Source organism: Physeter macrocephalus, chromosome 14, assembly GCF_002837175.3.
Source record: "Physeter macrocephalus isolate SW-GA chromosome 14, ASM283717v5, whole genome shotgun sequence".
Lineage (NCBI taxonomy): Eukaryota > Metazoa > Chordata > Mammalia > Artiodactyla > Physeteridae > Physeter > Physeter macrocephalus.
The window spans coordinates 113,109,124-113,134,989 of NC_041227.1; the positions used below are offsets into that span (position 1 = coordinate 113,109,124).

General features: G+C 47.1%; 1 protein-coding gene across 4 annotated transcripts in view; it reads left to right on the plus strand.

The window, feature by feature from the left end:
- Positions 1–9,881, plus strand: part of SPOP (speckle type BTB/POZ protein) — a 78,441-nt gene extending 68,560 nt beyond the window's left edge. For all 4 annotated transcript variants that reach the window (XM_007128531.4, XM_007128533.4, XM_007128532.4 and 1 more), the window contains 4 exons: positions 1,609–1,664; positions 2,160–2,282; positions 6,281–6,423; positions 8,626–9,881. In XM_007128531.4, the coding sequence (XP_007128593.1) occupies positions 1,609–1,664; positions 2,160–2,282; positions 6,281–6,423; positions 8,626–8,770 (467 nt within the window). In that variant the 3' untranslated portion in view covers positions 8,771–9,881. The remainder of the gene's footprint in view (positions 1–1,608; positions 1,665–2,159; positions 2,283–6,280; positions 6,424–8,625) is intronic.
- The last annotated feature ends 15,985 nt before the right edge of the window (positions 9,882–25,866 follow it).

The window sequence follows — 25,866 nt, forward strand, 5'->3', positions numbered from 1 at the left end:
CCCACTTATCCTCAGTTTGCCTCCATGCCCCAAAAGCAGTTTTCCAAAGTTATATGACCTGCTAGTTCCTAAATTTGAGGGACTCTTTAGTTTATATATTATTTGACTCCTTGCTTCTGGTTTCTCTGGCTGGCTTTCTGGCTACTTCTAATGTGTGGCCTCCCTCTTCTTCACCGATCCCTTTAAACATTGTTATTCCCTAAGGGTCTGCCTTAGTTCTCTTTTCACTCTACTTAGTCTCCCTAGATTATTTTATTTATTCTCATAACATCAGCTTCTCTCTATCCACTGATCCCTCTAGGCATATTGCTGCTTTGGACCCTTCCCTCTTTATTAAAAGCACCAGCCCTTTAGTCTTCAGCTTCGGTAATGTATTTATATAGTACCTTATAGTCTATAGCCTTTCAGAGATAAGAACAATGAGAACTGATATTCTTTTGGAATAGATTAAAATATTGAGGTTCAGAGGGTTACGTGATTTGCCCAAGATTATATGGTTAGAGAATGGCAAATCTAAAGTTAGTCCTTTCTGACATAAATTAGGTCAAAGTTCCAGGTGCCTGTTAGCTGAAACTCCTTCTATATATTCCATCTGTTCCTCCTCTCTTAGGTAGAGATTGGTAGTCTCAACTTTCACCAAAACCCCTGATTTATTGGACATGGTAAAATTTGAGTTCTTAGCCATTTTATGACTTTCATGGTTGAAATTAAGTTTACTTATTTTTCATGGTGTTCATTCGACTAGAATGGGCATGGCTTAGAACACTGTTTCTGAACCTTTTTTCATTATTCCCACCCCTAAGGAAAAAATTAAGAGACATTAAGTACTAAGGAATAAGATTTTGTCTAGTTGGGTTAAGATCTGAAGGGCCACAAACGATTGTGATACCTAAGATTGTTTTCACCTCTTTGGGGCGTGATCATCTCTGTTGATAATTCATGGCTTGGAGGAACAGACAGCTTGCCATAAATAAGCCTGCACTTCATCTAGCTAACGGATGCCACTGAGCCCTGTTCTTGACCTCCTTGCTGTGTGGTCCCTGGAAACGGAGGAAGTGTAGGTATCATTGTTCCAGGCAAAAATGCAGGTATTAGGACACCCTGCTTAGACCATGAAGGACCTTCCATTTGAACCCCAAGATCTACTCAGAGGATATCATTGTCATCTAGCATAGGTAATTTGAGTAATCTCCTTGAAAGAGGAATGGTTGGAATGGAGCCAATAAATTATTTTGAAAGAAGTGATTTCTTTTTTTCCCTGTGTATTATATAATAATTATTCACTTATTGTATAATATAAAAAGAAAGTAATTTTATAATTCTGGCACAGTTTGATATAAAAGACCATTTCTGTAGTAGTGGGACAGGAAAGAAAATGATCTCTTCTTCTGGAGTTCCCTGGTGGTCCAGTGGTTAGGACTTGGTGCTTTCACTGCCATTGGCCCAGGTTCAATCCCTGGTCGGGGAACGAAGATCCCACAAGCCACGTGGTGCGGCCAAAAAAGAAAAAAAAGAAAATGATCTCTATGATCTCTTCTTCATAACAGAAGAACCAAGAGATTTTCGTGTGATAACCGTATCTGTCTCTGTTTTCCTTTCACTTTGTAGCTCGTTCTCCAGTTTTTAGTGCCATGTTTGAACATGAAATGGAGGAAAGCAAAAAGGTATGTAACAGGATAGAGGTACGTCTTTTTAGCTAGGTGGCTAGAATCAGATCATTTCCCAATTTGGCAGCAGATTTTTTTCCTGTTTTGTTTGTCTTATTATGTTATTAAAATGGAGTACAGTTCCCTGAACAGACAATTTCTGAGAGCAGAGAGAGGTAGTCTGGAAGCATTCTAGGTAAAGCAGAATCAGTATTCCAGGCAGGTCATCCAAATAGTCTTGGGTGAGGGTATTAGACATGTGTTTCTACTGAGGAAGAGAAAGGTGAAAAATCAAAGATATGGTTGTCTTGCTATTGTGTTTGAGAAAACAAAGGTGGTACATATGATGGGAGAAAAGGCTATTACAATCAAATAGGGCAAAGAGAACTTCTCCATTCGTGTTAGATTTAAAATGATATGAGCTCCTCTCTTCATCAGAGCTTAAAATCGTGAAAATTGTTTAGGGATTTTGTTCTGTTGGAATGTTTCTCATTTTTAGTTTCTTTGGCATAGAATCGGGTTGAAATCAATGATGTGGAGCCTGAAGTTTTTAAGGAAATGATGTGCTTCATTTACACGGGGAAGGCTCCGAACCTCGACAAAATGGCTGATGATTTGCTGGCAGCTGCTGACAAGGTGAGATAAGAACAGGAAAATAATAACAAAACTAGGAGTTTTGGTGACCTCTTGAGTTTCATGACTGGGCTTTTATGTTGCTTTGTGGGCAGGATGAACATATATCTTAGTTTTGTTTTTTTTAAATATTTATTTATTTATTTGGTTGCACCAGTCTTAGTTGCAGTAGGCGGGCTCCTTAGTTGCGGCACGTGGGCTTCTTAGTTGCGGCAGGCGGGCTCCTTAGTTGCAGCATGCGAGCTCTTAGTTGCGGCATGTGAACTCATAGTTGCAGCATGCATGTGGGATCTAGTTCCCTGACCGGGGATTGAACCCAGGCCCGCTGCATTGGGAGCGTGAAGTCCTATCCGCTGGGCCACCAGGGAAGTCCCGCATATATCTTAGTTTGGCCAGAACAGTCTTGGTTTACACTTGAGTTCCAATACAGTTACTGATAGCACCCTTTTTATTTTCAAAAGTATCCTGCTTTGAAGGGTAAATTATATGGTCATCCTAACTACGGAAAAGAAGGATAAGTTGATGTTTACCTCTCTTCTCTTGCCAATCTCAAATTTAACCACAGTGATTTTAAAGATTCAGATAATACTAACATTTGGATTTTTAATTTGGCTTTGTAATTTACACAAATGTTCTTGAGTTCATTAACTTTTATTTAAACTTTGTCAGTAAGAGAATAACTTTTACCTAGTATCCTGCTTATTAGCATTTTCAGCTTTTACCTTAGAAGTTATTGAAATATACCATATTCAGGATTGTAAGGTGATGAATAGATCTTTGGGAAAAAAAGAGATACTACTACAGTAAATGTATGCTTTGATTGTAAGACACATTTTAATTTGAGAAATGTTAAAGTGTGAAAATAAAAATGTAGATCTTAGCCTTAAGGAAATATGGTTATTACCTAAAACAACAGGCTGGTGATTCCCAAAATAGGGTTGAGGGGAAAAGGTTAATGAAACACCAAGTCAAATTGGTATTTTTTGTGTTGCTCTTTTATAGCAGGACCTTCCTCAGAACCTTTAGTATGTCAGTGTGTACTGTTAGTTTTCTAAAAGAGAATATAATAAACAAATTTCTCCAATTCAGTTAACCCTGGAGTTACTTTTCTCAAGGATCACCTCTGGGGATTAGTGTTCCCCAAAACACACTCTGGGAAACTGACTTTCATTGTGTAGATAGACCAGAGAGAGCAATGACCTGTTCCTCCAAGGCCCTGTGGTCTGAGGAAACGTGACTGGGGGGTGGGGGCGGATGTGTGTGTAAAAGGATTGCTCTTTATCCTGTGGAAGCTTCTCTTACATTGGGGGGCAGTTGAGGCAAGGGTGTTAAAGGGCTTAAACCCGGCCAGCAATAGACCCCATGAGAAAGATGGTTCTCTGCTGGAGGTGCCTCCTTTTCCTGCCGTGATGCTGCAGCACCCATCTGAGGGGCACAGCTGGCTCTGGCCTGAGAGCACTAGAGCCTTCTCAGGATTCACTCACGGGAGTAATCTCCTTCCTTCTCCCTTAGCACCCCTGAGGAGGGTGTTTGTGTTTACAGTGGAGGTTTTATCTTTATTGATCATCTTTTTGGCGTGTTTGTAGAGGATGAGGCATATAAACCCAATCAGTGCTACCAGTGAAAAGGATTGAATAATAGCTGTATCTTTCTTATCACCTTTCAAGACTTTATTAAGTACAATTAAGCAAAGTGAACATCCTATACCCTTCCAGTCTAGCTCAGTTCTGACCAGAGGAAACTTGCTTTCAGTGGAAACGGAAAGAAAATATTCGCTGTGAGTTCTGGGGAAGTAGAATACACGGCCCAAATGGCTGCTTTTTATAAACATGAGTTTATAATGATTCTGCCTTATCCGCCCTCTGATTTTTTTTTTTTTTCTTCTTCTTTTTTTTGGCCTCACCACGCGGCTTGTGGGATTTTAGTTCCCCAGGCAGGGATCGAACCCAGGCCCTCGGCAGTGAGAGCACAGAGTCCTGACCACTGGACTGCCAGGGAATTCCCCATCCTCTGATTTTCAACGAAGCAGTCACTTGTGCTTATACATACCAGGCACTTATCCCCCTCATCGTCTAGCTCCCATAAGGATGAGTAGCATCACAAGGTCAAATTTTTAGACAGAAATACTAAAACTCAAGAGTTGTACATTCTCAGGGCCAGGGTTAGACATCTGTGTCCCTGGGTTTTCGTTCCTGCTCCTCAGCCAGAGAGCCTACTGGGAACCTATTGTAAGTACAGAAAGCAGGGGGTCAGCCTGAGCTAGCATTCTAAGGTTGGTGTTTTTCAGTTAAAGCAGTTGAATCACAGCAGTGCTCTAAATTTATGAATGAGAAGTAACTGAAGGGTGCATTTTTCAAATTCCATTCAAAATTTCCCATTAGACAGTCCTTGCTCTAAGCTTATTTGAAAACATTTTTACCTTTACACCTCCTTGTGAGCTTCAGGAAAACAGAATAAGGAAATTTTCATGGAAGGATCTAAACATCTAGAATTTACCCAAGAGGCTAAAACAGCTTCTTCTGAGTTTTCCCAGTCTCCTGGGGACATGTGTAATTAGACCAAAAACAAAACAAAACACATAGCCCAGGCCTAGGAGACAAAATTTCAATCTCTCGGGTAAGTACTGCCATTAGGCAGGTTTTTCGGAAGCATAATTAAGCAAAAAAACTTTGTCCCCAAGGGAAGAAAATGGCTACTTTTGTCTAATTATGCAGTAGGGATCAGAGCTATTCACAGTGAAAGTCCTTTTAAAAGAATTTTATTGAGAAAGGATAAGATGAATATTCTGTGCAGCACTGTATGAAGACTGAACATTTACTTAACCTTTTCCAGGCTTTTAAAACAAAAACGGCAGCCTGATTTCCTTCTTGTGTAGTGTCATTCCTGTTTTCCATGGAAACTGTTTTCTAGTTACTCAAATGTAAGAAAGCTGCACCCAAAACCAATAAAACTCTCTTTTTGCTGCAGGAGATCACAGTGCCAGCAGATATGCCTCCTCACCCAGAATTCATAACAATAAAATTGTCTTGGTTTGATCGTCATGGTTCAGCCTGAAGGAGTATTGTGTCATTGAGTTCTCAGGCCCTCAAGATGGGACCTATACGGAGACTGTGGATACTCTCAGAGCAAACCATTTTCCTATGAACTGATTAATGACATTTTATTTTGTGCCTTCTTTTATCCCTTCTTCCCCCTTTTCCCTGAAGTTCCTTAGTAAGTTCATAATATATTTGAGAGCAAGTAGTACAGTTGCATCAAAACAAATCAGGTAGATCAGATGTGCCCAATATTAACCTAGGCCTTCATTTCCAAAACCTTTATTTATACCCTTTACTCGGAAAATAGGAAGTTTTTAGGCTGAAAACTGGATCCAGGGTCTCTGTTGCTTTGTTCTTCTACCCTGAGAATCTTAACCTCAACCCCAATAAGATAGGACTCCATTTATCCTTTTCTGTTGAAAAGGAGGCCTTTGGTTGACACTCGTTTAGGAATAACTAGTGGTAGAGATGCTGGTGAAAGTCACCACAGGGCTCCTTCTCACAGCCTGATGGGACAGTTGGAATATCCTGCTGGGCTGGTGACAATGCTTAAGTAGAAAGGGCTGTGCTGCGCCCTAGTCTGGCTCTAAATAAAAGGATTGCAGAAATTTAAATGTAATGTCCCTGTTGACTTGAAGCAGAGAAATGCCTCATTGTAAGGGTAGGTGGTGATGGTTTAAGAGACGCTTTAATGGTAGTCGGGGTAGGGGAGAACTTGAAGATATGGGTCTATATTCCATAATTGCCATTTTTCTTGAATGGCAGCTATTCAAGTTATCTTGGCTGTTCATTTCGCCCTTCGGAGTATGGTTATGTTTTATAATTGCAGTAGCAGCATTTTCATGGTCTGTGCAGTTTTGTTAAGGTATCCAGTTACGTGATGGTACAGCTGAAGAAAACAACTTCAGTAGCAGTCAGCCCAGAGCCATTCCTGCTCTGATGACAGCCCCGCTTGTTTTACAGTATGCCTTGGAGCGTTTAAAGGTCATGTGTGAGGATGCCCTCTGCAGTAACCTCTCCGTGGAGAACGCCGCAGAAATTCTTATCCTGGCTGACCTCCACAGCGCAGATCAGTTGAAAACTCAGGCAGTGGATTTCATCAACTAGTGAGTTGTCATCTTCAAAGTTCTTTCAGGGTAGTTGGGTTAGTTAACGAATGAGAAAGGAAGACTTTGAATTGGTGAGGGAAACAGGTGAGTAGCTTCATTAAGCTTTTAGTAGTAAGTAGAGAGTGTCCATCTTTTCCTTCAGCTTGACAGTGTGAAAAATGGTTTTGCTTTCATCAGTCTAATCTGACTGGTGAGTGAAGTGTATTACTACCTTGCAGGATCAGAATTGATGAAAATGACAACTTGCTGGTCTGAAAAAGCTGTGTCCCCTAAAGCAATAGTATCTTTACTTCACACTCACCGGCTTAAAAAAAAGACATGCAGATCTCTGGGAGAGCAGAAGTGGATTTTTATGAGTTAGTAAGAGTGTCCAATGGTCGACTGCAGAATGGGGAAAAGAGAAGGCATAATCAGGAGACGAGGTCGTAAAACAACTGTTTTGAGAAAGAAGCGTAAATTCCAGTAGATCTGTTCCTTCATCCTAAATGACCATATTACTTTCTGAAATAATTCTCAGTGGGACATGTTATATACTCCTTTGCCTGGTGGGGAGCAAAAGTTGGAAAAAACCCCAGGAAGAGAAGCAGGCCTACTAATAAAGCCCTCAAAACAGCAGTTCTGGGAGGTGAGAGGTCTAAGAGGTTGCAGGGTAGGTGAGTTTAACATTATTTAACACAGAAAATGCCCTGAAAACAGGAAATGATGTCCTCTAAGTCTGTAAGATTGTTTTGAAGCAAAGTGTTCCTTGTCCTGAGTGCTCACTCTGTGCAGGACACTTGCTTGGTGCTTTTTAGATGTTAGCCATTCAGTGAAGTGTGAGTATTAGCCCCTCTTTTTCGATTATCAAATAGGCCCCAGGCTATGACCTGCTTTGTGGTTATAGGACTAGTCTCCCTCCCTCCCACCGTCCCTATCCCACCCCTCTCGTGGTCACAAAGCACAGAGGTGATCTCCCTGTGCTATGCGGCAGCTTCCCACTAGCTATCTAATTTACATTTGGTAGTGCATATATGTCCCTGCCACTCTCTCACTTCGTCACAGCTTACCCTTCCCCCTCCCCATGTCCTCAAGTCCATGCTCTAGTAGGTCTGTGTTTTATTCCTGTCCTACCACTAATCTCTTCATGACATTTTTTTTTCTTAGATTCCATATATATGTGTTAGCATACGGTATTTGTTTTTCTCCTTCTGACTTACTTCACTCTGTATGACAGACTCCAGTTCTATCCACCTCATTACAAATAACTCAGTTTCATTTCTTTTTATGGCTGAGTAATATTCCATTGTATATATGTGCCACATCTTCTTTATCCATTCATCTGTTGATGGACAGTTAGGTTGCTTCCATGTCCTTGCTATTGTAAATAGAGCTGCAATGAACATTTTGGTACATGACTCTTTTTGAATTATGGTTTTCTCAGGGTATATGCCCAGTAGTGGGATTGCGGGGTCGTATGGTAGTTCTATTTGTAGTTTTTTAAGGAACCTCCATACTGTTCTCCATAGTGGCTGTATCAATTTACATTCCCACCAGCAGTGCAAGAGGGTTCCCTTTTCTCCACACCCTCTCCAGCATTTATTGTTTCTAGAGTTTTTGATGATGGCCAATCTGACCGGTGTGTGATGATATCTCATTGTCGTTTTGATTTGCATTTCTCTAATGATTAATGATGTTGAGCATTCTTTCATGTGTTTGTTGGCGATCTGTATATCTTCTTTGGAGAAATGTCTATTTAGTTCTTCTGCCCATTTTTGGATTGTAGCCCCTCTTTTTCGATTATCAAATAGGCCCCAGGCTATGACCTGCTTTGTGGTTATAGGACTAGTAAATGGCAAAGCCAGATGGAAGCTCAGAGCTGTCTGACCCAGAGAAGTCTTGCTCTTTCTCTTTATCAGCATCACCAATGAATATGAAGAGCGTTGATGATGTAGAGAAGAGCCTGAGGAACACTTCGTCTTTTGTAATTGAGAACATAGTGTCTCAGAGTCCTAGTTTTCGGAGTTAACAACAGTCGTAACCTGGTCACCTGTCTGCACATTGTCTAACAAGCAAATTCTCACGCATATTAAGGGTTCTGTCTGAGTACGTCTGGCATTGACACCCATAACAGCAAACCCTGGGAAATTCGTCTGTCTAGGTGGCTGTTTAATTCATCCTTCATTCACCCCTCTGGTAACCCATCTCTCACATTTCTCCTAGTCATGCTTCGGATGTCTTGGAGACCTCCGGGTGGAAGTCAATGGTGGTGTCACATCCCCACTTGGTGGCAGAGGCGTACCGCTCTCTGGCTTCAGCACAGTGCCCGTTTCTGGGACCCCCACGCAAGCGCCTGAAGCAGTCCTAAGATCCTGCCTGTTGTAAGACTCCGTTTATTTTCCAGAAGCAGCAGCCACTGTTGCTGCCACAAACCACCAGGTAGACAGCGCAATCTGTGGAGCTTTTACTCCGTTGCGGGGGGAAAAGACTGCATCGTGGCCCCAGACTTTTAAAACAGCACTAAATAAACTTGGGGGAAATGGGGGTGGGGGGAGGGAAGGGCCGGGGACTCGGGGCTGTTCAACCTAATGAAAACCCTGTTGCTACGTCACTGTGTTCTCTTTGGCCTGGCCGAGTTTGATACTGTGGGGATTCAGTTTAGGCGCTAGCCCTGAGGACATCCCAGCGGTGGTACTTTGGAGAAACCTGTCTGCATCTGACTGAGCAGAACAGATCGTGAGGTGCCTGGAGCAAAAAGAAAATTTAAAAAGGACATTTAGTTGTAAGAGAAGGGAAAAAGGAAAGAAGAAAGGATTTTTGCAGAATTTCTCAAAAATCAGTTTTTGGATTCCAGTAGTATTTATGTTGAAAGAAGTTTTAGTCCATCCAGCTATGCTAAAACTTGGGTATTTGTGAGAACTCACCACCACCACGCGCGTATCAGAAGAGCCCTCTTGTTGTTAGCACTTACTGTTTGCAAGAACACAATGCGTCCCGTTACCCTTTTATGAAAAACAACAAGCAGAGGTGAAAGGGGAAGGAGTTGATTTGATCTAGATGATGAGTATTCTGATGTGGTAGCTTTTGGAAAAAAAATCTTTATTGGTGTTGAAAACTGGAAAAAATAATTCATCCAGAATTCATACTGTCTTGACAAAAACTATGGTTCTCTGTTTTTAGATATTGTGGAAAATGTTTTTTGGCATTTTTCTCTGATTTTATTTCTTCTCCCCTGTTCCTTTTTCTAAAAAACAAACACACACAAAACAAAAACAGAGCGAAAAGAAGAGAAAAGGAAATTTTATTATTAATGCTGTGTGGAAAAACTCCCAGCCCAGATTGCTCAGCTGTTCGTACCTGACTTGCCACCTGCATAGGAGCCAGTCCTGTTCCTTCCAATTCGCCCCTCTTCCTACAGGGGAGAACTTCCAAATGTTAATTTTTTTCTTTTTGAAAATATAAATAATTACTATTTTGTACTGTGTGGTATCTCTGGTCTTTTGTTTCACTCACCTGGCTTGTCTTGTGGGTCTGAGTTCCTTAAGGGATTTTGAAGGCCTAGTTTGATTCTTTAGCTTGCAGAGATTATGCTCAAAATGTCTAAGCAGTAGGAATTTATTGCGTCTCCCTAATCTCAAGTCTCCTTTGTAAGCTGCCGGCACCTGCCAGTCCCTTGTCCTTCTTAACCTCACAGTCCACGTCCTACTGAGGGATCAGGCTCCTTCTGCCAAGGCGAGTGACGGAAGTGGGCTTTCCTGCACCCTACATGTTTTAAGACCGAGTTCCCAATCTCCCTTCTCCTTAAGTAAATGCAAAAATCTCAAGGGGACGTGAATGTGGAGACCTAATAAAGGGAAATTCTTATCTCTGACTGGTTCTGTCACTGACTGGATGTGTTTGCAGAAAAGTTGATGTCCAAATTCCCGGAGAGCTCACAGGAATGCCCTGGGGCTCCTCCTGTGCCTTTCCTACAGCAGTGTTGGGCAGGGTAGTGGAGAACCGTTGGCCACTGGGCCAAGGTGTGTATTATTTGACCTATTATCAGTATAATCAAAGGCAGGATTTGCTCATTAGAAACCACTCCTTTGTGTTTCTCGGTTTCCTCCTAAGTGTCACCTATGTGAGCAAGTGCCCAGTTCCCCATGTCCTGGCTGCTGTCCTGTGCCTCCTGAGTCCTCACTTTCCAGATCAGCACGTGGATCTGGGGACCAGGGCGTACCCAGGGTCTCCTGTACCCACACTGTCTCTCAGGTAACCGCACTGGCTCAGCACTGCTCACGTTTCAGCAAACCTTCCTGTACAGTATCTCATTTGAACTTCCCAACAGCTCGATGGGTTGGGCAGGGTAAATGAGAGATAGGTAGCATCTTCCCATCTGATAGGTGAGAGAAATTGAAACCCCGAGGGACATGCCTAAGGTTACACAACTTGAGCGAGAGTTCTTCTAATGTGATACCCTGAAAAGATGATGTAAGCAACTGGAGGAAGTTCCATTTCTGAAGTGTTTAGGTATGCAATCTGAGGTAAAGCTTTCTTTCTGTGGGAATAGCAAGGGCAAAAGCTCTGGAAAGGTGCCTCAGCTGGCCTGTTTGTCAGAGGATCCAGGAGGACAAACCAGGCTTCAGGTTTGCCCTTCCTCATTCACAGAAAGCTGTGGATTGGGGGCTGGTAGGTTCAGGGAACATGTCCTCAGGAGGGTAGCAGTTCTGGCATCAAGCTTCTGGCAAGACGAAAGTCTCTTCTGGGATTTCCCAAAATTTACGGGATTTGCACTGTGGGCTTTACTGTTGGGTACAAAGCAGGTAGGATTTCGGGTACAGGTGAAGCTGTTTGATGCTTCTCCTGTCATTATTATATTCTTTCTGGACGTGTTTGTTTCTGTTTAAATGATAGAGTTGAAGCCATCTGCTTATGACAACATCAGAGCCCCAGCATACTGTTCATAAACCTCCGACTGCCACCACCCCCTCCCTGAGCTCCCCCACATCTGAAATTTAATTCAAGTTAGCGCCACAGTCTGGGGCATGTGCTGTCACTGCAGAGATGTCCGTGCCAGTGGAACAGTTGGAGATTTCAATTCCACAAGGATATGGCTTATTTATCAAAACAATATTTCAGGCAAGTAGTTTCACAGAACCTTTGGAGTTGCAGTTTCAGGTCCAAATACTGTATCTGGCATCCTTCCCCAACTTCCTCCTTCCTTATCGTCAGCCCCCCTCTCTCTGGCCATTCACGGAAAATTTTTCTTGTTCCTTACGTAGAGATTAAAGCTGTGTTATCAGGCATTTCAAACACCTTTACGAGGTTTAACAATTCAGGTAAGAGAGGCCTCTCTTTTCCTTATCACTGGTAAGTCTGCTGGGCTTTTAGGTCTTTAAGAGGTTCCTCTTTTTTTTCTTTTTTAAATTCCAGCCAGAGACATCAAGATTCTTTCTTAGGCCGAAAGATCTCTGGCTTGACCACCACTCTGCGCATTCATTTATAATTCTGGCTTAAACCTATTGTAGGTTCTTCATATTGCGTGAGCCTGTGCAGGTGAAAGGAAACAGCCTGTATGTTTATGAGCAAAACAACAGACGGGGGGCCGGTGGGGGGCGGGGGGCGGAGTTGAGCTGTACTTTGAAACTGACTGTTGCTTTGTTCTGGCTCTTCAACTCCTATAAAAGAACAGCAACTAAATCCCCCCCGACATGACTGTATTGGATCCTTTGGTTTATCTTTGTCAAAGACAAATTCTTGGCTGGAGCCCAACCTTATTTTCCACAGCTAATTATCTTTTTAATCAGCCCGGGCCTGTGTGTTTCCTTTATCTCATGGCTTTTCCCTGAACCCTGCCCTATATCATTTAGATTCATTTCTAATGGCTTGCTGACTAATCCAGCATTCAGGTGAGTGTTGCCGGACTGCTCTTTATGTATGTGTATGCGCAGGGTCGATGTGTGACCTTGCCACGTTGGGGACCTTAACCCAATAGGTGGACACCTCCTGGAGACAGTAAGCAAGGAAGCAAATGTAGGATGATCAGTACTGGGGATAATGAGCCGGGAGAACCAGAAGCTTTGACCTGCAGATGAGAGCGGAAGCCTGAATGTTGTTGCCTGATGGGATCTTTATGTGGCTAAGCTATTATAGTGTACGATATCATTCCCCCTCTGTAAATCCTGTAATGCTGGAGTGGAAAGTGGCATCTGGAATACTGTTTGGTTCTGATTCCTGCAGCTCTAGGAAAAGAGAATTTTAGACTTGAGGGAATTTAGTACAAGCAACAGAAATGACTAAGGAGTTGAAGGGGATCAGCTTCAGGGGAAAAACATTATGAAGATAAAATATGCATTACTCAAGTACGGGAATGTTGCATCAGAACCTGTAGCTTACAGATCTCACGGGAGTTCTGTACGCTTGCCGGCTTGCGTTGAGCAGCTCCCGTTCATCCCAAGGTGATAACCATAACATCCTCGAGGTCACTCAACCTGGCTCTGGGCCGAGAAGCAGCAGAAGGCAAGGGAATAGCTTTGGGCCTTAGGCCCGCAGACCAGAAAGAAAGTGAAAATCTAAGAATTTGCCTAAGGGGACACCCCTGCTCATAATGCTCAGCTGAAACGGGGTGAGCTTTAGCCCCCTCAAGACCCTGAAAGGTGAGCTTTTGACAAACTTCAGGGAAAAAAGGGGCCCCCACATAATGCATCTTCCTTTCATGTCTGAGAAAACACATCCAGAGAAGTGAGATGACGGCTCAAGGTCACGGAGATGAGAACTCAGGCCACTGACGGAGCAAACAGTGCCTGAGCACCTAGAAAGTGGCAAACACTGTGCTGGGCTAGGCTTGAGGTGAGGGGTAGGATTTTCCCTCCACTAATCCAGTCTAAGGGAGGAGACGGGAGCGGCCCACAGAAACAAAGCCGGGAGGTCATGGCACTGAGGACTGGAAAGCTAGTGAATTTAGCAGTAAGGAGGTCAGCGGTTACCTTAGAGCAGTTCCTGTCAAATGGTGGAGGCAGAAGCCAAGACTGATGAGAAGGTAAGCAAACATGGCTGGAGTATAAGGCGCTCTTTCCAGAAGTTTGGCAGGGAGAGAGGAAGGGAATCTCTCCCACCCGCTCTTAAGAACTTAACGTCTCAGTTTAGTCAACACATTTATGTTTGTTTAGAAGTAATGGTATACAGGTTGTTCCATAAAATTACAGGCACTTCAGTGATTGATGTTTGTAATAAAAGTCATGTCTGTAGAATAATTATAGCTTCAAATTGAGAAAACAATCACCGTCAACCCTTACACAGTTTTGAGAATGATTTCCTCAAGACAGACACATGTTTCTACACTTCTTTAACCTATCCCTCTTCCAAGTAAAAGGTGGCTTCACATTTATTACAGACCCTGAAAATGTTTTTCTGGGCAGTGGTTTTGTTCAGCGGCGTGCTACTTAAAGGTGTAACATTTAGTTCCCCAAAATGTCAGCCCTGATTGGTAGCATTTGCCAGTTTCCGTGGTGTGAATACCCCCACTGTGGCCATTTCAAACCTTGAGGTGACATTACTGGGTGCAGAGTTGGAAGGGGTGTGCAGCTCCCCATTATCGAGTACTGCCACCATACAGATAACGGTAGACGAGTGTAACCTCAAGCCACAGGCAGTGGTAAAGTGTAAGATAATTGGGAAGAGATGAATTTTGAGTATTTTTTACTTTTGCTGTTAGTTGTACATTAATACAGTTTAATTTTTAATTGGCCATTTAACAACCATCTCTCAAAATTTCTGAAAATTTTAACGAGTGGCTCTATAGAGCCAGCGTGAACTGGTTCCAGCACACCACTGGTGTGTTTTCAAATTTGCCCTCCAACATCTGTGCTTTGTTATTTCCTGTTACCCTACAGCACTTTGAAATGCACTTACCAGTTTAATGGTAAAATGAAGTACTGCCTTTTTGGAAATTTATAGATAGATTGACATTGATACATGAACCAATAGTCATATTACACATTTTAATCTCTCTGGGTAAATAAACATTTTTATGCTATTTCTTACAGGTATTGGAAGTGTTGATTTTTATTGAAACACCAATGAAAAGTAGGCACATCCCCTGATATGTCCAATATAATCTTCAGTCATTCCAGGGAGGTGGTCTCCACAGTGTATCATTCATGTCTCCTCCATTACCTCTGAACAACAGTTAAAGAGGAAAAAAAAAAAAGAAAAGGGCATTTGAGCATGATCAGCATACCAATGGGTGATCCCCAAGGTCTTCTACACCCGCTGAGGTTTAAGAACCTTGCATTGGTTTTGCCTCTTTTTTTAAAAAAAATAAATTTATTAACTTGTTTTCATTTTTGGCTGTATTGGGCCTTTGTTGCTGCTCATGGGCCTTCTCTAGTTGAGGCAAGTGGGGGCTGCTCTTCGTTGCCGTGCGCGGGCTTCTCATTGTCTTGGCTTCTCTTGTTGCAGAGCACGGGCTCTAGGGCGTAGGCTCAGTTGCTCCGCGGCATGTGGGATCTTCCCGGGCCAGGGCTCGAACCCGTGGTCCCCTGCATTGGCAGGCGGATTCTTAACCACTGCGCCACCAGGGAAGCCCTGGTTTGGCCTTTTAAGAATGAATTTTTAGAGCCCTTTCTGTTTTCTTTGCTAAAAATTTATTTATACCATACATGATGTGCCAGGGACTATGCTCCTTCCTAGGGATAAACAGTGAGTAAAACTAACTGCTCCCTGCCCTCATTGGACCTGACAAGTCTAATGGGGAAGAGAGTGTCCTTAATGATCTCACAAAGACATGACATCAAGCCATGGTGAGTGCTCTGAAAGAAATGTGTAAGGCACCGTGAGAGCCTGGAGTGGGGAGTTAATCTCATCTCGGGGATCCAGAAAGGCTTCCCTAACAAAGCAACTTTTTTTTTTTTTTTTTTTTTGTGGTACGCGGGCCTCTCACCGTCGTGGCCTCTCCCGTTGCGGAGCACAGGCTCCGGACGCGCAGGCTCAGCGGCCATGGCTCACGGGCCCAGCCGCTCCGCGGCATGTGGGATCTTCCCGGACCGGGGCACGAACCCGTGTCCCCTGCATCGGCAGGCGGATTCTCAACCACTGCGCCACCAGGGAAGCCCGAAAGCAACTTTTGAAGTGAGAGCTTCAGGAGGAAGAGCTGTCAGCTTGGTAAAGTTGGAGAGTCACATTCCACACAGAAGAAATCGCCTGCACGAAGCGCAGACCCAGGAGGAAGCATCGTGCGTGCGTTCTAGGAGCCCAGAGAAGGCTGGGTGGCTGGAGTGTGGAGAAGTGTGAGAGCGAGTTAGAAGCCAGACCTGGCAGGACCTTCATAGGTCACATTTAGAATCTGGGTACTTCTACTAAGAGCAGTGGGGAAATCATGGAAGCTTTATTAAGCAGGAGGGGGTGACAAGATTTTTATTCTAATAGATCTTTGGCTTGAGTGTAGAGAAGTTGATGTTGAGAGTGGGGATGGAGGAAGGCAAGAGATAGCAGAACTTGAATTACGGAGGTGGCAGAGCTGGAGAAGAGATACGTTTGAGAGATTTAGGGGAAAAATTTGTTAGAACTTGCTGATTGGATAGAGTAAGGACAAAGAGGTGAGTAGGATGGATTCACCAACATAGAGACCAGTGGGAAGATAAACAGGGAAATTAGATCATTAAATTCATTTTACTTATGAGTTGCTTATGAGATGTCTTGAGAAATCCAAATGGAGGTATCACATGGGCTATTGAATTTATGAGCCTAGGATTCAGAGGAGAGATCAAGACTGGAGAGATGGTTCTGGGATATACTGGTTTCGAGGTGTAATTGTGAAGCCCTTGGTGTGTTGGATCACCAAGGAGTATGGAGTGAAGAGAGAAGGGGGCCCGGGAACCTTAAGGAACCTAAAGGTTCCTAAACCTTAAGGCATGCTTATATTTTAGGGCCAGTAAAAAAAGATAAGCCACAAAGAAGGAGAAGAGTTGGTGGCTAGAGATAGACAGGAAGGAAACATGTCAGAGAACAAATACAAAACCGTTAAAAGTGTCAAATGCAGTAGAATAAGAGAAACAATAAAATTGTCCATTGGAGGTAGCAACATGGAAGTCACTAGTGAGCTTAGCTGGGGCCATTTCAGTGAAGGGACCCAATCGGGGTGAGGTGAGGCATGGGTGGGTCATGAGGAATGAAAAGTTCGGGCAAAACTGGAAGAAGGAAATGTGTAGAGGGAGAAGTTCCATTTTTTTTCCTATGGTATGGAAGAGACATGAGCATGTTTAAAGCTGGCGAGAGGGATCCAGTAGAGAGGAAGCAGTTAAAAACTTTCAGGTCCAGTAGCGAAAGGACCATCTGTGCCAGGAGGCTCTGAGTGAACTGGGAGGAGAAGCGGGTGGGTGGGCATAGGTAGGAAGAGGAGGGACACCCTCTCTGGGTATGAGGAGAGTCCTATAGAAAGTGGGTTTGTCTCATAGTAGGAAGTTGAGCACGCTTGCCTCTGGTGACTTGTACGTTTTTGAGTGTTAAGTAGGAAATAAGATCAATGGCTGAGAATCCCTGGGATAGCGTGGGGGGCTGGGAGGTGTGATCAGCCTAGTGGCTGGGGAAGGGTTGATGAGAGTGCAGGCAGCGCTGGGGGTGTAGCCAAGGTTGGTGTTCAGAGACCACAGCGTCTGGAGTCTAGGAGCCTGGCTCTGATCTCCTGCCACCACTCGTGATCCTGGCCAAAGCACCTGCATGTATAAGCCTTAGTTTTTCTTCTGTAAAATGGGTATTTCATAGAGTTCCCGTGGAAATTAATGAGTAGTACATGTCAAGTCCTTATCGTGGTGACTACCGTTCATGGGCTCCAGAAAGGTAAACTGCCACTGATGCTATTGTTATTGCTGTGTACTTCTTGTTGGTCCTACCCTAAGCCATATGTAGCCTTTAGAGTCCATGGCCTTTTAGGATTTCTTGGAATGGAAGGTAAATCTGCGACGAGACCCTGAAATGGGCACCTTTGGGAGTGCGGGGATCTTCTGAGCCAGAATTACCTGTGGGGAGAGGGAGAGCCATCCCCTGGCCAGCCCTGTGTCCTGCGAGCTCTGAGGTTCTCACCTGCTGTAACGTGTGGGGGGAGTCTCAGGAAGAGTCAGCCTGCGCCAGACCTTTCAGTCACCTGGAACAGCTCTTCATTTATGATCATCACCGTCATCTTCGTTATAATCTCCAAAAGCTAGGAGTGCTTGACATTAGGCATTCCAGAGAGGAAGGTAAGAGGCCGGGCAGAAGCACTTCGGCTTGGAGGTGTGAAAATAGGGCTTGGGGAGAGGATGTAAGTAACTTGGGGACCCTGGAGCCCTGTTTCTTGGGCAGCTGCTGCCTCCTGAGGGGCCGGGGGGAGAGGGATGAGGCACACCTGCTAATTCAAGGCCGTCTCTTCTACATGGTTTTCCTTCTTTGGCTTCTTTTCTTTTTTCTTTCCTTTTCCACTCCCTGTCCTTCCCTCCTCCTGGAGCATGGAAGCTTCCGATTTCCTAGACATTTCTCTCCCCTGTCTCCAGTACCGCTCAAGATGATCAGGCTCATCTTGAGCCTGATGGTGCAGCATTAAAAAAAAAAAAAAAAAAAAAACCTGCCTACAACGAGCCCTCCAGTGCTGATCTCCGCTGAGATGTGACAGATGGCAGCACCTGACAGCGGCGGCAGGCCCCTCCTATCCCAGGCCTGGGAGCTGCCGAGGCTGGTAAATGGGGCATTTATATACCTTTCCACACTCTTGTTTCCTCCACCTACCCGCAATTTCCCCAAACAGCATCCTCCTCATTTATAAAGTGCAGATGCCGCCTGTCGGGGTTTTAGCTGCCCCTTGGCCTGTGTCTTCCCTTCTCCTTCTCCTCTCTGTCCCTGTGAAAGACTCTGCCACGATAGAGAGCGTTCAGAGTCCCTCTGTGAGTCACAAGATTTACTGCCAGGCCCTGTGCCTACCCCATGCCCTTGGCCCTTCTCCAAGTGTAGAAGAAATGGGTCGCATAAGGCCCAGTGCTCAGGGAGTCACCCTCGGGGCTACAGTCCAAGATGGGCCTGTTTCACACACCCAGTTCCCAGGAGTACCATCAAAGGACCGCAGGCCATCCAGGCTGATGAGAAATTGATCCGTTGGGTGGAGGTGATAAAGGCAGGTGAGGTGAGGGTGGGGCAAAGTAAGGCAGGAGGAACCCCTGCAGGCCGCCTCGGCCGCTGCCTCCGCAGGACACTTGGCTGACTGCTCTGGGTTTTGTGTTTTTTTTTAACATCTTTATTGGAGTATAATTGCTTTACAATGGTGTGTTAGTTTCTGCTTTACAACAAAGTGAATCAGTTACACATATACATATGCACAGCAGGAGGGCATGAAAGATGCCTCAGTGGGGTCTTTATCTGTGACCTTGAGCAGCTCCGGAGCCTTTCTGAGCCTCCTGTTCTTTTTTTTTTTTTTTTTTTAACATCTTTATTGGAGTATAAATGCTTTTCAATGGTGTATTTGTTAGTTTCTGCTTCATAACAAAGTGAATCAGTTATACATATACATATGTTCCCATATCTCTTCCCTCTTGCGTCTCCCTCCCTCCCACCCTCCCTATCCCACCCCTCTAGGTGGTCACAAACCACCGAGCTGATCTCCCTGTGCCATGCGGCTGCTTCCCACTAGCTATCCACCCTACGTTTGGTAGTGTATATATGTCCACGCTCTGGCTCTTTAACTCTGCTTCTAAATAAAGACTCTTTGGCCACCTGCATTCCCCGAGCCTTGTGTCGTGTTTACCAGTCGAGGTCCCCAGGGGAAGTACCCAGGGGCTTCTGGAGTGCAGAAGTGGGGGATTCCGGGCCCAAGGAGCAGTAGAAATACAACCAAGGGCTCCATTGCTCAACCAGAATCAAAAGAAAAGTAGATTCCTTTGTATGAGTCATCTTTTGTAGACTTCTGACCTTCCCTATGGGTATTTTTTCCTGTGCATTCCTGCCCTTGGCCACTCTTCTCTCTCCCTCACACGCAGGCTTGGCCAGGAACAGAGAGGGCTATAGGCTGGGACTGTACTCAGGGCAGCTGGGCCAAACACGGTTCAATTGCTTTACCCATTCCAGCTCACAACAGCCCTCTGACGGGTAAAGATCACCCCCGCCCATTTTACAGATGGGGAAACTGAGACACAAAGATGTTCAATAACTTGCCGAAAGTCTACAGTTAGGAAGTGGCAGAGCAAGGGCTTGAATCCATGCAACTTGGCTCCAGAATCCGTGCTCTCCACAGCCTCCCCCAGGAAGAAGGAGAAACCAGCCCTGTCCCCCTGCCCGTGAGCCCCAGCCAGATGGCAGCAGCCCTACACGGACCCGGAGCCACCGCTGCCAGAGCTGCTTCCTGCAGGAACCATGTGAGCAGGCGGGGGAAGGGCTGCCATCCAGGCCCAGAGGGCTGAGGGGACCAGAACGAGATCACATGGCAACCAATACTCAAACCCAACTCTCTTCAAACACACCCTAGCTGAGGAATGGCCTTGCTCTGACCCCAAGGAGGGGGAGCCCAGCCTCCCTGGGGCTGCGCAGGCCATCCTTCCCCAGGTGGGGCCACCCCTCGAGTCATGAAGGGGATCAAGGAAGCCTGGGGTCAGGAAAAAGCAGGTACTGGGTTAGGAGCCAGCAGACCCTGGCTTTTCCTGTGACGCTCAGTGCCCCTCACTGTGCCCCCAGAGCTAAGCCAGGTCTCAGAAGACTGTTCTAGAGAAGACAACACACAATATCGGGACAGCTGGGAGGAGGGGTGTGCCAACACCAACATGCTGCCCTCCTCCTCTGCTGTCCTCACCCTTCCTGCCCACCCTCTCCTCCAGCCAGGAGGACCTGGGCTGCTGGAGTGAGAACGGTGCAGCAGATTGTCCCCCTGTTGTCACTTCCTCTCCCAAGGTGGCGGAGTGAAGGCTGTGATCATGCCTCAGCACCCCGTCCAGTGAGGCCCATCAGGGATGACCCCCCAGGGAGAGTTTGGTGTGCAGGACACCTTTGAGCAGATATGCCTCAAAGTAAGGCCCTCCTGTCTCTGGGGAGCCTCCAGGCCAGCCGGACGGGACACACAGCCCCTGCCTTCACAAGTCTTCGATCTGATGGGGAATGACAGCTCCTATGTCCAGTCTCTAGTTAGTCTGGGGGCACATCCACATTTCCTGCTGTGACAGTCCCCAAGTTGGCAGTTACATAGCACTCCAGACTCAACCTGAGTCGGAGGTAGGAGCAGTCTCTTTCAAGAGGGCCGTGGATGCTGGGGGATAACAGAGGAAGCAAGGTGGAGTGGGGAGTTGAGGCTGGATGCAGGAAGAGAGGAAGGGGATGGGAAGGCGGGAGCCAAAAGGCCTGGGTACCCCGGAACATGTTCAACTACAGTGCTCCCGGCTTCAGCTTCGGAAGGAGAAATTTTGGGGTGTGGAGTGGTGGGGCCTCACGGCTCCTACCTTTTCCCCTTGAGTTTTTTCTTCTTCTTGGGGTTTCTTGCTTCAATTCTAGCCACTGACATCATGCCGACCGCAATAGAACATGTCCTTTAAGGCTATGGCTCAAGTGCGACCTGAACCTCTTCCCCCGATGATCTGGCCCCATGTAGACCAGCTGGAACTTTCAGAGGCTTTCTTAAACAATATTTGTTAAATGAATAAGTACTAAGGGAGAACTGAAGGGTATTAACGTATTATGTCCACAAGGCTTAAAAACAGCCCAGCTCATGGAGTCTAGGTTTCTGAGTCTGCCCTGCCAAGGCTTGGCAGGCTCTGGCCTGGCCTGGGCTACTGCCTTCTGCCTTCACAGGGAGAAGCCAGTTGAGGGCCAGCACCACGTTGGGGGAAGGGAGCTCCTTACTAGACCCCAAGAAACCACATGGTTCCTCTGCAGCCCACCTAAGTCACCCCCTTTCATCTCCCTCCCCAGATGGCTAACACCTTGAGTTCACAGGGGCATTGCTTTTCCTTTGTGGAAACAGAGGTACCCCTGTTTCTTAATCCAGGCCAATTAGGAGGAATCAGAACTGTACCTGCTCCTACCCAGACTGTCCCGGGCAGGGCCAGCGTCTTGAGGGACTCAGACCTGAGCTTATACAGTCTGTGCTGGTCTCAGTGTAAGTACAAAACCAGCATTGAGAGCTTCAGGTTCAAGTGGCTGGTACTCTGCTCCCAAGGGCCTCACTCCCCGCCTGGCAGTCAACCAACCAAGCCAGAAGCACGGGCCACACGGGCTGCTCCGTACGGTTTGTGCCCACCCTGGTGGGAGAAACGCCCTACAACCCCAGGCTCCCAGAGTGATGGAAGGGCAGCCCCGACTCTGCCCTGTCAACGATCCCCCTCCCGTTACAGGCCCCCTTCTGCACTGGACTTCCAAAGCTGTGTTGCTGCAGGTAATTAAAGCGTTTTAATTAAATTAGGATCCCATCTGGCTGGGATCAGTCAGGCCCTTAACAACGATTGTGTGTCACCAACATCAGAATGTGGATGGGGACTCAGATGTGTGGGGGCTGAATTTGGGGACTGGAGGCCTTTCAGACAGGGCTAGAGGATCCTTCTCAGCTTCTCGGGAGCCCCCCTTCAGTGCAGCAGCAACTTCTTCCACCTCGCAAATGGCGGCTGTGCGCCTCAGTGCTGGAGAGGGGGCAGAAAACCAGAGCTTTTCCAAGTTCCTTCTTGCCCGTGAGTCGATAAAACCTCTCTGAAGTGCGGCAAGATAGGTGAGCATTTTCTCATTTCTGCAGATGAGGAAACTGAGGTCCACAGAAGTGAAGTGCTCAGCCACATCCACTAAATCAAGTGGAGCTAGACTAAACTGCCAGAAATGGAGACCCAATAAGATAGAAATTTGATTTTTCTCTCACATAAAAGTCTGAAGGTAGGGGCCTAGGACTGGTATGATATTTCTATTCCACAAAATTTTCAGGGACCAGGACTTCTTCCAGCTCATTGCCGCTTCTAGGGTATGGCTCTTATCCCTCATGGTTTAAGATGGCAGGTAGAGCTCCAGCAATCACATTCATATTCCAGGCAGCAGGACAGAGGGTAGAACAAAGAAGACAGGGCAAAGGGTGTATATCAACTTCTTAAGATTTCTGGAAGTTGCCAAATAACTGGCTTACTGGCTAGATCTTAGTCACGTGGCCACATCTAGGCACAAGGGAGGCAAAGAAATGAACTATCTTTTTCAGGCAGCCAAGTGCCCAACTAAAAAGGGAGAATTCCATTACTACGGAGATAGGGGAAATGGATATTAGTGGTCTCTGCCACACTTATTATGGGAACCCAGGTTGCCTACCTCCAGCCTGGGGCCTTTTTACCTCTCCACACCAGGAGCAAGGCTAAAGTTAACACAAACCCCCATCTCCAGAAGCAAAGGAGAAGAGTAACATTTGTCGAGCAACTCATTTAATTTTCCAGGCAATGCTCCAAAGTAGATGGTAGATCCCTAGTTTTTCACATAAGGAAGCTCTGGAAGATTATGTCATTTGTCCAGGGCACCTGACTAATAAATTACAGACTCAGAATTGGGGGTCCAGATATATCTTTCTGCAACTCTCATGTTGTCAGTTCATTGGTTCAGGAGGTGCTAGCTTGTCCCTTGGGACCATCTAGCCAGGCGGTCTTGAGATGACGAACTGGGAGGCTTTGAACTAGGCACCTTAGCTTGGATGGTTTTCAGGTCAGCCTTTGAGCTTGGCAGGCCAACAGGAAACAGGGGCTCCTGTGGAACCAGAACCCAGCACCCAGCTGCTGAGTGCCATGTCTCCTCTGGCATTTGTGCCTTGGTGGTGGCAGCAGCTACTCCAGGACTTTGGTATAATTGGCAGGTGCTGTCCCCAACCAATCTTGCCTCCGCCTAGCCGGGCCGGTGGTGCCCCTCCCCACCCGTCACCCCAGCCCCTCGTTCTCCTGGCAGTACCAGAGGACTCGGAACCTTCGGAAGTAACAATTCTCTCTCCTACTCCCAGCCATGACATTGGATCACTCCCCAGTACAGAGCAGCTGGTTCATTGTGTCTCCCACAACCTCCTACACATACCCACTCAATAATCCAGCACCCTGGTCACTCCACGACCTTCAGCTGCCTCCACCCCCGTACACGCCCTTCCCCCAGCTTCCCTACCCACCTACCACCTCGTGCATCTCTAAGCAGTGGGCCTCGCCACACAAGTCTGCCACATGCAAGGTCACCAGCATTCCTGCCAAGGATGGGAAAGTGGGTGACTCAGTTCCTGCTTGCTCATCCCCAGGAAGGGGGTAAGGAGGGACAGAGGAGGGACCCAGGCACCCATTTGCTTTTGCCTTAAACTTCATCAAGAGGAAGACTCAGCATTGCTGCCAGCTGACCTCACATGTATTCCCTCTTATCAGCTTCACAGACCGCCGGGACTATTCACTCCATTAGAGATGGGGATGCTGAGGCCCAGGTGGGAATCCTTGCCCAGACGTGCGCAAGGCTGAGGGCAGAGACCACCTCCAGGTGTTCCGATGCTTAGAAAAGAATGAGCTTCCCCCACTGCATCCAAATTGCAGTTCTTGCCCTCAGAGAGACTCCAGCCTGATGAGGGAGGCACAGATCCTAGCTTCAGAGGCTCTTCGATCTGATGTGGCAGGTACAGACCCTGGCCCCAGGGGCTCCCCAGTCTGGTGGGGAGATACAGGTCATGTCCCCAAAGATCCCCCAGTCTGGTAGGCTTGTCGCAGAGGCTCCACTCGAACAGAGGAGCCAAGGCCCCTGCCCTGGGGCAGCTCCCCAGCCAAGTTGAGCAGATGGGAGAGCAGGGCCACGGGACCAGCAGGCCGGCCACTGAAGGCAGTGGAAGGGGCAAGGGTTGGGGGTGAGGATAGGAACCTAGAGCTTCTCCCTGGGACAGGAGACAGGTTTGTTCCTGAGGAATCTGCTCTCCTGTGTTTTGAATGGCAAGAGTGGGAGGTCCAAGCACTTGATGGGGACTGGGGGTCTATCTGCCCAGGAGATGCCCTAGACATTGCTCACCAAGGGGGAAGAGGTTGGTGCCTTCATAGCCAGATGCTTAGATGGACCCCTTCCCTCTGTGGGGAACCAGGGGGGAACAGGAAGTATCTGGTGATGGAGACCATTAGGGCGCAAAGTCTATTCCAACAGAATTACGATTCGGGAGGAAATCTGTTAGCAAGGTCCTAACTGAGACGAGCCGCCCGGGTTACTGGGGAAGGCGGAAAAGGAGGGAGAGGCTGCAGAGTGCACGCGGGCAAAATGAAGTTACTGAAATGAACCCCCACCACCACCCGCCACCGTGCAGGCAGAACTGTGTGCCAGGCAGGCCAGCCCTCCAGCTGTCGGCAGCATCTGGCTCTCTACAGGAGGACAGGAGCCGGGGGGTGGGCCAGAGGGCCCCCGGCCCTGCCGACAGTTCAGCCAGGAGGGACAGAGGAGGGGCCCAGCGCAGCCACAGGACTTTGGGACGTGCTCGTGGTCGGTCTCCAGTGTGTGTCCACAGGTGGGACAACGCACCAGAGCCCAGCAAGCGCGAGCCCCCCATGGCAGGGCCCGAGCCCCGTCCCTAGGGTGGGAAGGGAGAGGGTGACGTGAAGGAGCTGGGGAGTCTCAAACCTCTGCTCAGGAGAGACGCCCCCGCAAGCACGGTGCGGTGGCTGGGCGGGGAAGAGGCTGGGATAGGAGTGTGGGCTCAAGTCACTCACCCTTTCTGGGTCACTTCCTACGAAGGGGACGACAACAAGGTGGCTTCTGAGACCCCACCCAGCTCTGCTCTGCGGTGTGAGGGCGATAGTCCGTGCTGAGAGCTGCTGGGCGGGGGAGACAGGCTGCGGGTGGTCAGAGCACCCTACCCTCATGCTAGGACTCTCCTCACTCTGGCTACCTGGCCAAAAGGGACCCAGGGGGCCCGCACGCCGCCCTCCCAAGAGAGCAGATCTCGAATGGCCTCCAGAGAGGGCACTGTGATCTTGGTAGTGGGGGCCCAGCCTTCCCCACATGGAGCTCGAATGGAGTTAGCCCAGCTAACTCCCAGATGAGGTGCCCCGGGCAGCCATCCATCCTGAGGCCCTCCTATGGGCTGGGGCAGGGGGGGTGGCTGCTTTCAAGCCCCTTCTGTCCCTACCCCACCCTGGCCTGTTTCTCCCCGAGTATGTCATCAGACTGAACACCCAGTACCCCTGATTCTCTGAAGGGACCCTTCCCAGGAGACTTCTGCAGGAGGAGCTGCTGGGAATCACAACGAGGAGAAGCATCAGAGGTCTCACTGTTCGTTAGAAAGGCAAATTCTTAGGCCCCACTCCAGACCTACTGAATTAGAGACTCTGGGGTAGCACTCAGAAATCTGGGTTTTCACAACCCTCTTGGTGATTCAGAAGGCCACTCATATTTGAGAACCTCTGGGCTGGGCAAGGTCCTCATTTTATAGAAAAAAATGAAAAGAGAACCAGAGAGGACAATGGACTTGCCCAAGGCCACAGAGCAAAATACTGACAGAGTGTTGGGACCCCGGTGGGCCCATCA